At 35.3% G+C, this 17,480-nt stretch overlaps 2 protein-coding genes across 2 annotated transcripts; one reads left to right on the forward strand and one right to left on the reverse strand.

Moving 5' to 3' along the window:
• Positions 1 to 1,934: 1,934 nt before the first annotated feature.
• LOTGIDRAFT_236204 (hypothetical protein) lies at positions 1,935 to 8,395 on the forward strand. The gene is made up of 5 exons (XM_009066483.1): positions 1,935 to 2,173; positions 3,038 to 3,205; positions 3,850 to 3,960; positions 5,526 to 5,650; positions 6,116 to 8,395. The coding sequence occupies exons 2-5, from the start codon at positions 3,058 to 3,060 to the stop codon at positions 6,284 to 6,286; spliced, it is 555 nt and encodes a 184-aa protein (XP_009064731.1). The 5' UTR covers positions 1,935 to 2,173; positions 3,038 to 3,057; the 3' UTR covers positions 6,287 to 8,395.
• A 1,652-nt stretch (positions 8,396 to 10,047) lies between these two features.
• LOTGIDRAFT_132034 (hypothetical protein) lies at positions 10,048 to 16,659 on the reverse strand (the record flags this gene model as incomplete). The annotated part of the gene is made up of 10 exons (XM_009066484.1): positions 10,048 to 10,374; positions 10,763 to 10,804; positions 11,985 to 12,123; positions 12,645 to 12,736; positions 13,016 to 13,085; positions 13,651 to 13,711; positions 14,405 to 14,678; positions 15,432 to 15,525; positions 15,921 to 16,003; positions 16,525 to 16,659. Coding segments are annotated over 10 exons (1,317 nt in total), but the record flags the coding sequence as incomplete, so codon positions are not given.
• Between the last annotated feature and the right edge of the window lie 821 nt (positions 16,660 to 17,480).

Below are 17,480 nucleotides of genomic sequence, written 5' to 3' on the forward strand. Positions count from 1 at the left end.
GGGGGGGCGGGGGGTTAAACGGTTTTATAGGGTTCAAGTTAAGCGGTATCGCCGCTCCAGTATTTGCTATGATTAGCCAAAATTAATATTTATAACACCGATATGCGATTCAAATCAAATTATATATTTTCCGTTAAATCCCCTGCTAAATCTAGAAATATACAAAAACTCTCGACGGTTTTCATAACCATAAGGAACTAACGTCATTGGCAAGATCGATCTGAATATCTACAACAAGAACATTTATAATTGCTACCGAATTTCTATGAAATTGGCAAAAAAAATGAAATTTGGTGTGATATATTGCTAATGCGTATGTCTTTTGAGATTATAAGATTGACACTAAGTACGTCTGCAACAATAAAAATGGCGAATATGACCTTGTGGGTCGGTTTTATAGGGTTCAAGTTAAGCGGTATCGCCGCTCCAGTATTTGCTATGCTTAGCCAAAATTAATATTTATAACACCGATATGCGATTCAAATCAAATTATATATTTTCCGTTAAAATCCCCTGCTAAATCTAGAAATATACAAAAACTCTCGACGGTTTTCATAACCATAAGGAACTAACGTCATTGGCAAGATCGATCTGAATATCTACAACAAGAACATTTATAATTGCTACCGAATTTCTATGAAATAAACGGTTTTATAGGGTTCAAGTTAAGCGGTATCGCCGCTCCAGTATTTGCTATGCTTAGCCAAAATTAATATTTATAACACCGATATGCGATTCAAATCAAATTATATATTTTCCGTTAAAATCCCCTGCTAAATCTAGAAATATACAAAAACTCTCGACGGTTTTCATAACCATAAGGAACTAACGTCATTGGCAAGATCGATCTGAATATCTACAACAAGAACATTTATAATTGCTACCGAATTTCTATGAAATTGGCAAAAAAAATGAAATTTGGTGTGATATATTGCTAATGCGTATGTCTTTTGAGATTATAAGATTGACACTAAGTACGTCTGCAACAATAAAAATGGCGAATATGACCTTGTGGGTCTTGGCAGTTCTGTGTATTTTTTTATGAATTGTATTGTATTGTGTACAAATTGTATGTATTTTTTATATTAAGCCCTACAAATAGATAAAATTGACTTTTTGATTTTCTTGTTTTGTAACAGCTGTATTGGCCTATAGACACCAATCTTATTAATATTACAGTACAACTTCGTCCTCTAGAAGGTCTATATTCTTAGATTACCGTTGTCTTTCTTTCCAACTATCGTCCCCGACTGCTAATGGTTTAGGAAGGTGACCCCTATCCCCACCCAACCTCTAAAATTACGTTTCGTTTTTTTTTGGGGGGGGGGGGGCAGGTGGGGTGCTCTTATTTTTAATATAGCAACTTCAGTTAGTATCTTTATAACAACAACCCTCTTGATCGTTCGTCAAATTAACCTTTTGACCTAACTCAATGACACAAGCCAATCCTATTTCTACCCTCTCTCGCTGGCATTTTGCTGCGCAGTGCTTATCAGGTTAGGTCAAATGGTTAATTCAACGAACGTTCAAGAGGGCTATCGTTAGACCCTAGCTGAAAAATAAAATATTTCATTTTAAGAAAGATAATTATATTTATTTAAAGAATACTACCACCCAAAAAGAACATCTAAAAGTTTAAGTCTCAAACTTGGTCAATAAGAGTATGAACTATTGAAAAACGCTTCTAAGCATGTTTCAAAATTACTTAGTTTAATGCATGATTACTTAGTTTTATGGATTTTATTAGATTATAAAGGGGTTCCGGCATATAGTTTTGGCCAAGTTAAAAATAAATTCTATTTTCTGGTCATCCACATATCTCCCGGACAGAGTTCTTTTTCTGATAGAAGCAGAGAGAATTCTAGGGCTTGCAATTATAGTGAATCCGTTATAGTCTGTTGCAATATCATTAAAACACAGTTATCTCCTATTAAGGAGTCACATGATAGGGATGGCGAAATTGACCAATTGGAATATCCCAATTGCCGGGACATTGACGTGGCATGTGGAGTTAGTAATAGAAATTTCTTTCACAGGCCGCCATTTTGGCTAGAAAATCGTTGAAAGTGTTATCAAATTTTTGTAAGTTTCTGGCTTGGATGTTAGAAAACACGTGAATATTTTTAGCTGAAGCTACGAAAAGTGTGTCAACTAGAGTTTTATAGAATTGCAGGTGAATATATTTGACATGATCACAGTTATTGCCATTTCTATTTCGGCATTTTTTGTGAAGCTAGCTTCCGCTTTTATTTGCTCATTTTCAGACTAATTTTCACAGATTTGGGATTCTTTTTGAAGGTTATTTCAGTTTTAAACAGGCAGTAGATATTTCGTACGATTATTTTGATGTTATTTGTTTGTACATTATTTTCGTTACCTGTTTTGTCAGATAGGTAATGTAAACGGACATACGGGCCGGGGTTTGAGGGAAAAGGGGTGGTAGCAAACGAGTCTTTTGTTGGCTGGCTTTGCCCTTTCATTTGCTAATATTTCTTTATTGAATGGCCTTTCGACATTTTGAAGCAATGTATGTGATTAAAAGGTTGGTGAAAGAGTAAATGTTTTAGGCCCAGCTAAGTATAGTCCAAGGTGTGATTAATCTAGTTAATTCGAAAATTCTCCCCATGTGCAGGCTACCCCACAATATCATATGGGAGCCGGTGGTCCCCATCAGCAGGTATTTTCCATTTCCTCTACTTATTTAGGCCATGACTACTCTCATTATGACTATAGAAGCTCACACTGTTCATCCCTACATATCCTTTACAAAAATGACTTCCTCGCATTCTTGACGATCAAAATTCAAATTGGTTTCTCTCACACTCAAGACAAAAAAATTGCACAGACACGATGACAAACCAATGCACAACATAGATGAAGGTATCAACAGTAACATAGTGCATTATTTTATGTGTTAAGTCTGGCATTAGATCCAGGGGATTATAACTAAGGCTGGTTTGGTTGTGTCCTGGGTCAGAAATTTGTAATTGTCCTTCTGAAAAATACCTAATAAAATGTGACAATAAAATATTTGTAGATTGTTAAAGAACTGCAATCATGGGTTCAGCTATTGCCAAGTTATTTGGCCAGCTGCTTGGTAAGAAAGAGATGAGAATATTAATGGTCGGTCTGGATGCTGCTGGTAAAACAACTATATTATACAAGTTAAAATTAGGAGAAATAGTCACTACAATTCCAACTATAGGTAAGTTAACAGAAAGAGGCTGAAATAGACAGTATTCTGGAAAACTTAAATAAGATCAAATCCAGATTTCAAGAAATACAGTAATCTGATTGGATAATAAACTAAATTTAAAAGTGACTGACCAATCAGATGATTGCAACACTAAAATAATCTTGAGTTCACTTTTCCAGAGTAAGGCCCCAGTGTAATTTTCCAGAGTTATTGACTGGTTTGGCACTAATGAGTTTAAGACTATTTCAGTGCATTATTAAGTGGTAAAAACTATCCAGCTATGTAATTGCTCAGAATGTAATGTGTCCACCTCTCCCCAATAAGCTTGTGACATGATGGATGCCTCAGGTTGTCAGAATTTATCAAATTTTGTGTGAAGGTTTTTATTCACAACTTCTGCTGCCCTGACATAAGTGTCCTGTGAATGTAACTAATTGCGTGATTCTCCTCACTCTTACCTCCCATTCGCCCACGTCATCAGTTATGGATCTTTGTGACTCTCTTCCCATTCTTGGTGGCATAATTTTGTCCTAATGATCTAACAAAGCTTGGATTGAATAGTTTATAAATTCTAGCTCAGACTGTGTCATTCTATGCCAGCAAGAACCGCAGCCACTATCATCCCCTTATTAATATTGTGTTGTCTGTTTCAGGTTTTAATGTAGAAACAGTAGAATATAAAAATATCAGTTTCACAGTATGGGATGTTGGAGGACAAGATAAGATTAGACCATTGTGGAGACATTATTTCCAAAACACTCAAGGTAATTTCGCAATTATTTTGTATATAGAAAACTACCATTATGACAAGATTCAGCTCCCTACAAAGTGGTTGGTAATGGCACATTTTTGACTGGCTGTGGTACAGTAATTTACTTGCCTTGAGCATTCAATACCACAGCATCTGATCACCCAGCAGATGAAAGTTCAACTCAAGACATGCTGAACCATTCAACTGCAAAATCATGTCGAATACAAAGTTTATTATTGCTTTGGGTCTTGCAAATCTGGACAACCCAAGTACTCTAGTTCTGACAAAATCGAACACAAGTACTGTCTCTCAAAAAATCTTTTGTGCCATTTGTTAAAATTAAAATTAGACCATACTTTCATTTCATTCATTTATTAGCTTTTATTTTTGATATAGCCACTTCAGTTAGGATCTAGCGACAGTCTCAGTGACTAATCGTCAAATTAACCTTTTGACACTGCATTAACCAATCAAATTTCTACCTTCTCCTGCGCTGGAAGTTAGTGACACGAGTGTTTTATAAGGTTAGGTTGATTTGACAAACTTTCAAGAGGACTGTCTTAAGACCCGAACTGAAGTGGCTATATTTAGAAAAAAAGCTAGTAAAGAAATGGAACGAAACTTTGATTTGATTTTAATTAAACTGGCCACTTACATATCTTTGTATATTAAAAAAAAAAGCTCAATGAAAAAGAGAGGAAGTAACCATTTTTGTTCTGCCCCCCTAGTGTGGCAATAGTTTGACACCAGCTGTTGTTTTTAATGTCATCTTTTGTTTCACTGTGGATAATCAACGTTTTATCGATGTTGAATTAGTTCTATTGTCTCTTGAATGAATGAATTTTATTAGATGTATAGACAATTTACATTGATTATTTTTGAGGGATGTAATCATAGGAAAATATGAATATACCAGGTGAAAGAGCTCAATATCAGCTCTCAGTATATAATCTGATGGAATCACTAAGCTCAATTCAGGTGTCTGTGTAGATATCTAAATATCTCATTTTGGTCAATTCAGCTATCTGTTTATATTTAGTCTTAATATTAACTTAACCAGTTGATAGAGCTCAATTCAGTTGTCTGTATATATATATTGTCATCTAAATATTTTCTTTACCAGCTGATAGAGCTTGATTCAGCTGTCTGTATACATATTCTAAATATTTAATTAACTAGCTGTTAGAGCTCGATTTTAGCTATCCATGGAGTCATCTAAATATTTCCTTAACCAACTGATAAAGCTAAATTTGAGCTATCAGTAGAATCATTTAAATATTTGCCGCATTAGCTGATAAAGCTCAATTTAGCCTTTCATCTGTATACATTTAGTTGTCAATATATTTACTTAACTAGCTGATAGAGCTCAATTCGAGCAATTTGTAGAGTCATCTGAATATTTACTATACCATATTATAGAGCTCAATTCAGCTATCTGTAAACTTGTTTAATTGTTTAGTATACAAGCTAATAAAGCTCAATTCAGCTATCTGTATTGTCATCTACATAATTTACTTGTCAAACTACTGCTTGTCATATTTTTGTTGAAGGATTAAATATATCAAATTTGTTTTTCAGGTTTAATTTTTGTGATAGACAGTAATGATAGAGAGAGAGTAGGAGAGGCAAGGGAGGAATTGAATAGAATGTTAAGTGAGGATGAATTAAGAGATGCAGTATTGTTAATATTTGCTAACAAACAGGTAAGGTCTTAAATTGTTTTCTTGTCCAATTCTCTAAAGCACTGGTCATGGCATCAGAAATGTTATGTGAATTAAAAATGCAGGGTTATAAATATTGTAATGACTGCTGTTGCAAAGTCAGAATTATGGTACCTTGGTATGCTATTTATACGCCCACATTATATTTATCGGATTAAAGAGATCGTAAAGAGGTTTCTAAAATTTGTATATGTATCTTGGATACCGATTGAAATTCAACTAAAACTAAGAAAAAAATATGCTTGTATCTTATAAGGCATTCGAGATAATTGATGTCATAAAGCCCTTGGTTTTAATGGAATTGCAGGAACCACAGACTAACTTTAGTTTAGATACCAATAGGATAGACAAGGAGGGGGGATATTGTAGGAAAAAGTCAGTTTAATTTTTCACCAGTCCAATATGGAAAAGATCAGTAGGATATTAAATTGTTTTCTTTTATTTCAGGATCTACCAAACGCTATGAATGCTGCCGAAATTACAGATAAATTAGGACTACATTCATTACGTGGACGAACTTGGTACATTCAGGCAACGTGTGCTACCAGCGGTGATGGCCTCTACGAGGGTTTAGATTGGTTGTCGGGTCAGTTAAAGGGGGGTAATAGGAAAAACTGAGCTTATGATAGGACTTGATCAATTGGACATTATACAAATTCTCAAATGTTAAATTATCCTTCATCATCATATTAGACGCCGCTCTGGTATGATGCGTGAATCATGCGACCTAATTTTCTGGAGGGTTATTTCCCCTGTCCAATACGAGCTCTAGCTCGACTGCACTAAGTATTAGCGTATGATAACTTTTATTCAAATAGTGATTGTGAAAATTCGATACTAATGTGCAGTAAGTAAGTGTCGTTTCTGATAAAGTGTATATTCTTTAAATAGTATAAAAGTGGTAGGTTATCTTTTCTGTTATTTTGGGTTTTTGCATTGTTAAAAGTTCAGTTAGTCAATTTTGGCTGTTTTTGTCTTGGAAGTAAAGTGACCAGCTCAGTTTTCGAAGATTTTTAATTCTCCAAACAATTTCTTGCAGGGTTTGGTTTCATCAAAATATAGGTTTTTTTGTGTTTTATTTTTTTTATTTTTATTTTTTTTTTGGACGAGTGAATGACCATCATTCAAAATGCCTGTTTGTGTACACGATTAATGTCAAATTCACTACTATTTTATCAAATAACTTATTGTTGTAATAAATGAAAATTCACAATAATCAATTTAGAATGCTAGTTATCCCCCCTTATATCCTGAGTTGCGATTGTCAGTAACAGATTTTTATCAGGCATTAATTTGGAAGAATTTCAAAGGAAAAGTGTACAAAAGATTCAACCATTCATGACAAATTTCAAGTTTCTGTTGTTTGATAACTCCAGTGTGCTTTGGCTTTTGGCTGAATTGGTTAAATAATCTGAAATTGTAGGTAAACAACTTGTGTTGAGGTGCAGATAATCTTCCAGATTAGTGTTGGATAAAAAAAAAAGTCCTTTAATGCAGGGCTGAAAATAATTTAGCAGACATTCAACACCAAATTATTAAAATGAACTATTCCCACATAATATCTTAATCATTGAAAGTATGCATGTGTGAAAGAGTTCATTATAGAGGTTAGGGGTCAAACATGACTGACAAACTATTTTCAGCCTTGCTTCTATATATATATATATATGAAATGTTGCATCAGCAGAGAAAGGAAAAGTTTTATAAAATTGTACATGTATATCATTTTGCGTGGAGAACGTTCTTGGGTGTAAATATATATTTTTTCTTGTTGTAGCAATTGTATGAATATCTCTTGTTTATTTTCATTTCCGAGTTTCTGTAATCATCACAAAGTTTCTTTCCTAATTAATAATTAAAATTCTTGATGAGCATTTCAATTTGAAATTTAAAGAAAAAAAAAACAGTAAAAATAACTAAAGACTGGTATTGATTATGCATTGTCTAAATTGGCTGACTCCTGCTTAGCCTCTGATAACTAAATTTGACAGTTATCAAATTGCTAGGAATTTGCTGACCTTACCTAGCCACATATAGCTCTGATGAATAGTTGTCGACAAGCTAACAGCAAAAGATTGCTATCAGAGATTAGTTCTGAGTCCTCAGACTTGAGATCATGGAGTCACTTCTTTGATACAGGAATGGACTTGCTAATCATATCCCCAACAGAATGCAAGTGGGCACAAGTTGTTCGACTGAAGTCAAGCCACAGCAGGGCAGTGTGAGACAATTTGCATTGATAAAAGACCTGGCTTGAAAATTTCTATAGTGCTTTTGGGGGAAGATATTCAAGCATTCCATATATGAAATTAACTTATTTTATCAGCACAGTGCTTATTTCATCTTACAAATCGCTAATAATAGGTCCAGCATTTGAATGTTAAATTTAATGTTACCACCCCTTCTTGCTTTTGAACTCTTGACTCGTGCAGACATCAATTCAAACTGACAAGCATTTGAAAAGTTAGCGAACATAAAATTTTATATGTGATGAGCTCATATAGGAAAAGGGGGTGTGGACACACTAAATTTAGTCTTGCACTTGTCTGATATGCTTCAAAGTCGCCATTTTCTCGAGTGAATCCGAGGGTTGTATAAACTTGAAAACTATGTTTGTTGTAATTTTTAGGGTGTTATGTTACTACACTGAACAAAATAATTTGACTAATTATCCTCATATTATTATTATGGTCTTTTTATGTAATAAAGAATCTAAATTAAGTATTTCTCTGCTATTTTGATATTTGGCCCCTGCCTTTTTTGCCTTCTTTGGGTTTGTCCTCCACCTGCATTAAGGATACACTACTACCTCTAAGGATGACCAAAACTTAGAAATTTTTAAACTTGTTCAAAATGAGTCTTTGTTCATCGGTGGACTTGCCTGGTGTTATAACTATACAACAGAATCTCTCTTTAATCCAATAAATCCATAAAACTAAGTAACAATTCATTCAACTAGGATAAATATAAGTGTCTTTCAATAATTATTTAGTTTAATGGATATATCGTCTTAGAGATTCTATTCCTTCATGGCACCTGATGAATATATACACTTGTAACTTGTTAACCAAGTTTGAGACTTATAATTTTATGTCCATACTAAGAGGTAGTATTCCGATATTTATTTGTAGCCCTAACTTCTTTCTTTGTTCATTTGGAAGTGAGTTATCCGCCCTTAGTGAACTCTTCAATTTTTGAGGTGATCGCAGAAATGCAGACGGGAGAAGAAAAAAAATGGCGAACGCAACAGGTGTCCGGATTAACGGCCTGATGCCCAGTTTATTCCTAGTGAAAATTGAGTTGAAATGCGACTCAAGTGAAAAGACTTTAAAATGCGACTAAAAACCGGCCTACTAAGAATTGATGTTTCAAAACCAGAGATGAAGTGTCAAGATCCCTGAAAATGTTTTCAAGCAGGTAAGACCATATGACATTTTATGCAAGTGGGAAAGGCGTAAATTCTCTGTAGATTAGACCTTTGGCCCCATTTGTCGGCCTTGATCGGACTTTGGCTCTGGGTCAAGGCGACGATTGCACGTGTTGTATCGTAAAAAGCGATCGGCGTATAGTGAACATGAACTTTTTCCCCGCCATTTTCCTGGAGGCCATTTGCGATATGATTGGCTGTCATGAACTACATACAATCATTACGGACTATTGGTGGGTAGTGAATACGTAGTAAAAATCACAGTGCATGACGTGGACTAGTGATTTTCATGCTGGGTGAAGATCCAGTGGCGGAGCCAAAGGGGGGCAGAGGGGGCAGATTAAACATATTAAGGCTAATGTTTTGATGACATGCACGGTTCAAAACCATACCATCACCTACGCAAATGCCAGTAATGGTCCCATTCTGGATTTTGGAGGTGAACAGGTCTTATCTGGAGTTACTGCCCTTTAATCAGTTTCTTTCCATTTATGATATGAATGTTTTCTGTGCCTCACGTACACGTGATGAGTGAAAACGATTCAAAAACGTCACCTTTTGGTGTTTTATTCTAAAATAACATCTGCACAAAATATAAAACAAACTGATAAAAATATTTTCATTTTAGTTTGTTAATTCTCTTTTGAAATTGGATAAGTAACTTCTTTGTAATTGGATTCCCCCACCCGCACAACCCCTTTCAGACTGCGTAACCTTACACTTCAATATTTTGGCACATCGAATGGAATGGGGTTTTACGCCCCACTGTTTTGCACCTTCAAGGGACAATACAAATCAAATAAATTTGAGTTTATAATATTTTAACTTGGTCAAAATGAGTTTGTTCATCAGTGGACTTGCCTGGTGTTATAACTTTATAACAGAATCTCTCTATAATCCAATGAATCCATAAAACTTAAGTAATAATTCATTCAACTCAATTGATTTAAAATCACCCATACACATCCTCTGGAGTTAAAGCCACTCGACATTCTATGGAATTCGACGGCGATTTCAACATAAATCCATTACCTTGTCTAGATTCTAAATGCACGCGCATTCCTAAACGTTTTTTATCCTCCGAACTATTATCCGAACTGGAATTTAAATTCGGATTTTGCACATCACGTTTCTCCGAGCTTATTGGATTCATTAAATGCCATTGGCTGGGGTTTTTCACGAATTTCGATGACGCTGTTTGCCAATACAGTCTTCGAAATTTTCTGGAATTTGTTTTGAGCTTGTATCTGACCCACATCTTTCGTATTTCGGACTGGACCTGAAACGATAAAGATTTCGAACATTTAAACGAAATTTAGTTTTACGTACTATGTGAAGGGTTCGCCAGTATATTCTTACTGATTGGATTTAGGGAGAAGGTTCACGTTGTTTGATAAATGTCCAAATCCTTGTGTAATTCTTTTTTTTTTTCATGTTTTATTATTATTATTATTATTTTTTTTTTTGAAATTTGTCTTACATCTTGTGCAATTTGGTATCTGGTAAACTAAGTATCTAATCATTAGGCCAGTTAGTAACTATTTTAGCACCCATTTTCACCATCTTTTATAGAAGCAGCATCAGCGAAAATTGGATTGTCGGGTTTGGATAAGTTGGGTATCCATGAGTAGGGTGACGACTTTAGATATATTTTAAGCATAGCTTACCTCTTGATTGAGAAAACAATATAGAAGAGCAACTAAGAACCCCTGAAAAATACAGAATAAGATTGTTTTTAATAACGAGTAACGATAAAATGCTAATAAAAATCCATAAAAATCTAAAATCTCGTTCAAAGAATGGCGAAATCGGGAGTAAAAGTTGTATAGTAATGGACTCCCCCAAAGAGAAGTACCATCAGGTGCGACACTATTATAATGGTAAAATCATGAGATACATGTACAACCAGATCAATACTTGCATAACATAATGTTAACCTTGATTCTGTATTATATTATTTACATTCTGACGAGGAGGTGAATTTGGATTTAAGCTTGCCACATCTGGCTCAAATCCACCGAACATTGGGAGGTAGACTTAAAAATGCACAGCTTGTGACCAACCTTGAGAGATTAATTTAATCCCCCGACAAAGATGTGTAATGGTTTATCCTATGATATGCGAATGGTAACTTTGAAGTTACATTTCTTGAAGGTATTTACTTTTTTCTTTTCTTTAAATCCGAGAAGCTTTCTTTATCAAAGCAAAAGAAGGGGAAAGTACGACCAGTCACTATGTGAGTTTGCCACTGGAGCTGTAAAATGTACCTATAGTTCTGATCCAAAATACACCTAGTGCATGTTTTTCAGACATTGATGGAGAAACCAATTCCACACAATCCACCCCTTCATACGGCACTGGCATACAGTAAAAAGTTATATACAGCATCAAAAGGTCTACCGTGCAAGTTTTGCTAGCGCTCTGTAACATATCACGGTCATTAATGGCAGACATTATTTTCCGAATCTATATCAATATTGTCGCGTAATTCTGGTAATTTAAATATTACAGGAGTACAAATGTTTGTAAACAATGTCAATAAGACAAAAACTTCGTAAGATGTGGATCCAAAATGATACTAACATGTATGATTGGTAAACTGATAGTCACAATGAAATATTAAATGCATAATTTTGTGTCAGAATTATCCAATTTAGTCTATAATAGCTATGCATTATTACTATCACCTGACGAATAAATATGAAATACCGTAAGTAAAGAGTCTCGACCATAGAAGAGACACGACAAAATTCATTATTCATTATCGAGACAGAGACAGCTTTACGGAAACTGCCGAGGATTGCCGAATGATACAGAACTAAATGATATAAAATAACGCCATTATCCCAATGAAAAATCTGTTTGTATAGAGAAAGAATATTTTCTCACCTCAAACGAATTAAAAAACATCTCATAGTATAATCTAACCAGTTCCAGAATGGCTGAAAGGTTGTCAGGGAAACCGATGAACAGCATATAGTGGACACCAAATAAAGGAATCAAAACCAGCGTAGACTTGGCTAATCTTCTGAAATGAAACATTAAACTAAAACAATATTTATTTTAGATGTCGTCTTTCTTGTATACTTGGTTGAAGACAGACTAGGAATTAATGAAGAAAATGACTTGAGTAATACAGGATTATGTCTTCCATTAAAATAGATGGTACGGAATGAAAGTGGAGTTTAAAGGGACAGATGCGCCATTTTTTGACCAATCATACCTTAGTCTCAGAAACGGGATTTTTTGTTCCCAGAATTATCCATATGCATATAAAAGTTAAAAAACGAGTCGTCTCTTCTTGAGACACTGCCATATATAGAAAGAACATCTATACAAATAGGAAAAGAAATTCCTAGATTGAGTTATTTTCGTACATTTCTAGTACTTCTGAAGACTTAATCACAAATATCCAAGACTCAAACCAATCCCCCAAAATGGCACATCTGTCCCTTAAACGTTCCACGTTTTGGAAGATTAACAACGTCATGCAGTTTGCAATGAATGAAATCTTTCCAGGCCATGAAAATATAGATGAAAAAAGCCTACCTGTGCCGACATCTCCGTGATTTAGATGTATTGTAACCTTTTAACTTCGAAAATAATACTCGGACTATGTTTATAAAAAAGGCAAAATTAACCTGAAAAGAATCAAACAATATGTAAATTGAACGATATTCTGGGTCTTCTAAGTTCTCAAACAGTCTACAGTGAATGTTCCACTACAAAAGGAGATCTGATCGAATCTGAAAGCAACTGGGTTTTTTAAGCGACTACTAGCCACTGATGACACCTGGTAGGACCTGTTCATTCGCTGTTGTAGTTAATTGCTGCACAATTATACAGACTCTAAAGAAATTATAGAAACTCAAAGTTTCGAAGACTAGTTGCAATCTTCCGGTCCCTAATTGGATACTTACAATTATAGATATCACAACGGGTGCTCTCATTATCCACAAAAACCCCGGCGAGGGATTAGTGTTCCAGCACCTAGAAATACAAATTGATTGGATTTTTATTTTTATGTCTTGCTGCCCCCTCTAGACCGAGCTATTAATGAAGGAAATGAAATGAAGTTCAACGTCCAGTTTTTTCTGCTTTAGAATTGTTAAATGAAGACTGACATTGCAGTGTGCAATGACGGACATGCAGGTTCGTGGCTACATATTGACAAATGAGGCAAATACTTAATGACGAATTTGGAGGAACTCAGATCCTGCACCTTCATGGGAATGTGACAAAAAAAAAGAAAATTAAAATACGAATGTGATATGATGTCTACGGAAAGGAAGTTAGTGTTTGAAGTCTAACCAGACCGCTCGCCCGGAAATTTTTCACCTAACCACTCTCGGCAGCTCCTTGATCAGATTATTCTGTAAATGAACCCAGCCCTTCTTTTATTGCTGTTAAGTTGAAAATAAATCTTACCTGTTTAAATTAGTAATAGGGTGTATTGAGACGAGTCTCAATAAAGGCACTGACCTAGGTCACAGAGAAATGGATAAGCTTATTAATTATAGCGAAAAACATGATCAAAATCCTGATCTATACTTACAACGTATCTTCCAACAGCGCTCGAACGACAACCCACGGAATCACAAATATCAAGGGACTTACTGGAAATTTATTAAAAGAAAACATAAGGGATATAGTCGTTTAATTATTTACCATATCATCTTATAGAACTCAATTCCAAATACTTATAATCTGAGTATAATTTATGAATAAGTAGTTTTGGGCACTGTTGCGCTTAGTCAGGCCCGCAGCCAGACTTGATTGTATGGAGGGGGTGATTAATATATCTGCAGAGGTAATTATGTATGGTGTTTTGTTGCAGTAATGGAATTGGTCATTCTAATTAAAAAAAGACCAAACTTCCCTTCCCTTTTATATTACCCTTTATAGCCACTTCAGTAAGGGTCTAGCGACGGGTCTAATGTTCGATTGAACATTCATCAAATTACTCTTTTGACCTAACCTCGTACGCTCCATGGCATTAATCTAGTCTGCTGAGATATCGGAATTTGCTGGATGCGGACGTTAACTTGTCATCTGCCAACTAACCAACCTTTAGTAATTTGACCATTGGACGCTACTGGAGTTTCAGAGCACCGGTACATTGCCGTAAGGAAATACAGTAATCTGATTAGTCTTATTGGAGAGGTTTTGATCAACACAAAACTGGGACACTAAACCATCAAAGGGTAATCAATGCAATATTCTAATTGATTGATAAAACTGAAAGAGCTGAAAGCTGGTGACTCTCAACGGTAGTGGACGAGGCATGGGTAATTATAAATCATACTCACACCAACCCAAGCCGATATACCATTTAATTCTATTTTTCTCTGAAAATACGGCCACTATGATTAGAGTGTGTAGATTCAGTCCTTCGATAAACAACCAAAAATAGTTGGCCAATAAAACGTAGTGGAACATTGCTAGTAGTAGTTTGCATTGCCAGTGCTGAAACGAAATGAAATGAAACGAAATGAATTGAGAGGTACTTAATGAAATGAAATGAATTAAAACTGAACTGAAATAGTTAGCTAATAAAACATAGTGGAACATTGTTAGTAGGAGCTTACATTGCCAGTGCTGAAACGAAATGAAATAAAACGAAACGAAATGAGAGGTACTTAATGAAATGAAATGGATTAAAAATAAAATGAAATAGCTGGCTAGTGGAATATTGTTAGTAGGAGCTTACATTGCCTGTGCTGAAACGAAAAGAAATTAAACGAATTGAGTGTTATCTAATGCTATGAAATGAAATGAAATGGGAAATTAAATGAAATAGTTGGCTAATAAAACATAGTGGGATATTGTTAGCAGGAGCTTACATTCCCGGTGCTGAAACGAAGTCAAGAGGGTGGCGTAGAGAGCTCCGGGCAGTCGTGACGCAAGGGATAAATCTCGTGACTGAATCGTAAACCTTGATATCGTTTTTGACACCCCGACTTTTCCCATATCTTCCAATGTGGTAGTGGTTGTGGAGCAGCCATATTGCGTACAGATGTGTATTGGATGCAGACACTGATATACAGCTGTGTTTTTTTCGTTTTTAAAGCCGTCGGTCTATTTTGGGGTTGAATAGAACGTCCCCTGCTATAGAACAAGCTATACGAACTTCAACACTTTTAACATTAGCCGATTTATTTGTGAATTGGAATTGGACAAGATAAGCCAAATTTTCATTAATGATAGTCGTAAAATGATATATGCCCACGAAAGTGACAACTAGACGAAGAATATACTTACAATTCCTCCCTCCTTAAAAGACAATGTTCCTAAAGACGAGGTTGCCACATCATCGGGAAGACCTAGACCCTCCACCATTAAACCGTCCTTTATAAACGACAGAGCACCACGGAATATGAATGACATGAACAGATTCAGGTGGACTATATTTCTTGGGCACCGCAAGCGTCTGCAAAGAAGACAATGCAATTAAAATTCGATTCAATACTTATCCAAGGATTCTTGTCAACAAGGCAGGGAAGGACCAAAACAAATCTACATCGGGTACATGTTTAACTCTGGATGGACATCCTTATGTAAAAGGAATATACAGGGAATAAATATACAATGTATTCCTATTCTGATTCTGAACTAGTGTTTTTATGACTCTAGCTGGCCTACATCTGTCAAACAGGTTCTTGGTGAATATATATACTTGTTATACTGTAATAAATAGTATTCTACAAGTTTTATTTGCAATTGTACATGGATGCAGTGTAATAGATCACTATTGGGGTAAAGATGGGTAACAACCTCATGAAGTGTGCAATGAGGTAAATGTTCTGTTCCAATACTAATATTTACCTGAAGTACATCATAATCAGAAAGGCAGCAGTTAAAGCTATGATTGAAACTCCGTAGCCAATATGATACATTAACTCAAGTCGCTCGAGATGATCCTGAAAACAGAGTGGTAAATGTAGTATTACATATGATAACTCTTTTACCCTTTCGGGAATTCTGGAGTGTATGTCCTTGTTCTTAGCAAAGGGTTCCAGTTTTCGTCTGTTTACACTCTACAAGGCACAGTTCGTGAGATATTTGGAGGAAATTTGGTGAATCAATTATCACCATGGAACAGCTCAATCGAAAAAAACGTTCTGAAAGAAATGTACGACCTCACTAAGGTTGAACATTTCATGGTTGTAATGATTGCCACCTTGCCAAATGTTCTAATTAAAACAAAGCTATCCATGGGAATATTTTACCTTTCCTGGCAACCTACTTTGATTAATGGACTTGTTTTTGTAGCCTTTTGTGAGATTTCAAGATATGAACTTTACGAAAGCGTTGGTTAACCGGTTAACCTGACTTGCGACTCTTACTAAAAGGCATCGCAATGAAACTTGAACAATAACGTTTAGAACTCATTTAGCAGGATGAAGTTCATAGAGTTGCCTCCCCTTACCTGAAGGAGAAGCCCCGGGTGTGTAGGATTCTGTAATATTTGTGGGGTACAGGCACTGTAATTTGTCCAAGATGTGTTGAACTCAGGGTGAACAAACCATTCACCATTCGACATACACTTTCTCGTCGCCAAGCCTGCAAAACATAAACAAATAGCGATCAAAAACAAGTTTACACCACGAGAGAGATATGGTGAGTCTTTACTTCACAATCTCTTAGCTGGTTAGCTGAATGTAATCTCTTAGATCCGATTCTATTTAGATTGGGAAAAAGCGCAGACCATTCGGCAGCTCATGGTATTTACCGCAAACCTGAATCCACAGAGGATATATACAGTTGAAAGTTCATGGTGGATTTTTTGAGCGCAGAACAGTGGCGAAGTTTAAAAGAAATTCTACATAGGTGTAAAAGATCAAGAACTAAACTTGAGAAGGATGTTTTCGGAAAACTGAGATGTATTCAAGAAAAAAAATAGACCACTAATACCAACTCGTTATTTCCCAAAAGGATTTATTCAAAAATGATGCTCGTAGACCGTGTTATGAGTAGTTAAAGGAGACTGTTGTATAAAACGTTACTTTGAACCCCATATACACCCGAGATTCTATCCTTAAAGAGATGTGAAAACGTTTTCTAAAAATTTAAGTTGGATCAGGGGACACTAATAGCATCAATTTGCACCATTCCAATTTGTAATAAGACATAATATGTGGTTCTTGTTATTTCACTAAGTATTTGATGACGTCACTAACCGCGAAATATGCTTATCACCTTAGGCCTTTCGCAGTTTGTTTTAGTGGAATTTCAGGATGTCTGATTGAAAATTGGAAAGGTGCAAATTGATGCTTTTAATGCACGATTATTTTGCTTCTTTGTTGACGAATCTTGAGAGAAAAAAAAAAGATTTTAGTTGACCAAATTGAATTGCGAATACAATGTATAAAAAGATCTCTATAA

Source organism: Lottia gigantea, assembly GCF_000327385.1.
Source record: "Lottia gigantea unplaced genomic scaffold LOTGIsca_77, whole genome shotgun sequence".
Lineage (NCBI taxonomy): Eukaryota > Metazoa > Mollusca > Gastropoda > Lottiidae > Lottia > Lottia gigantea.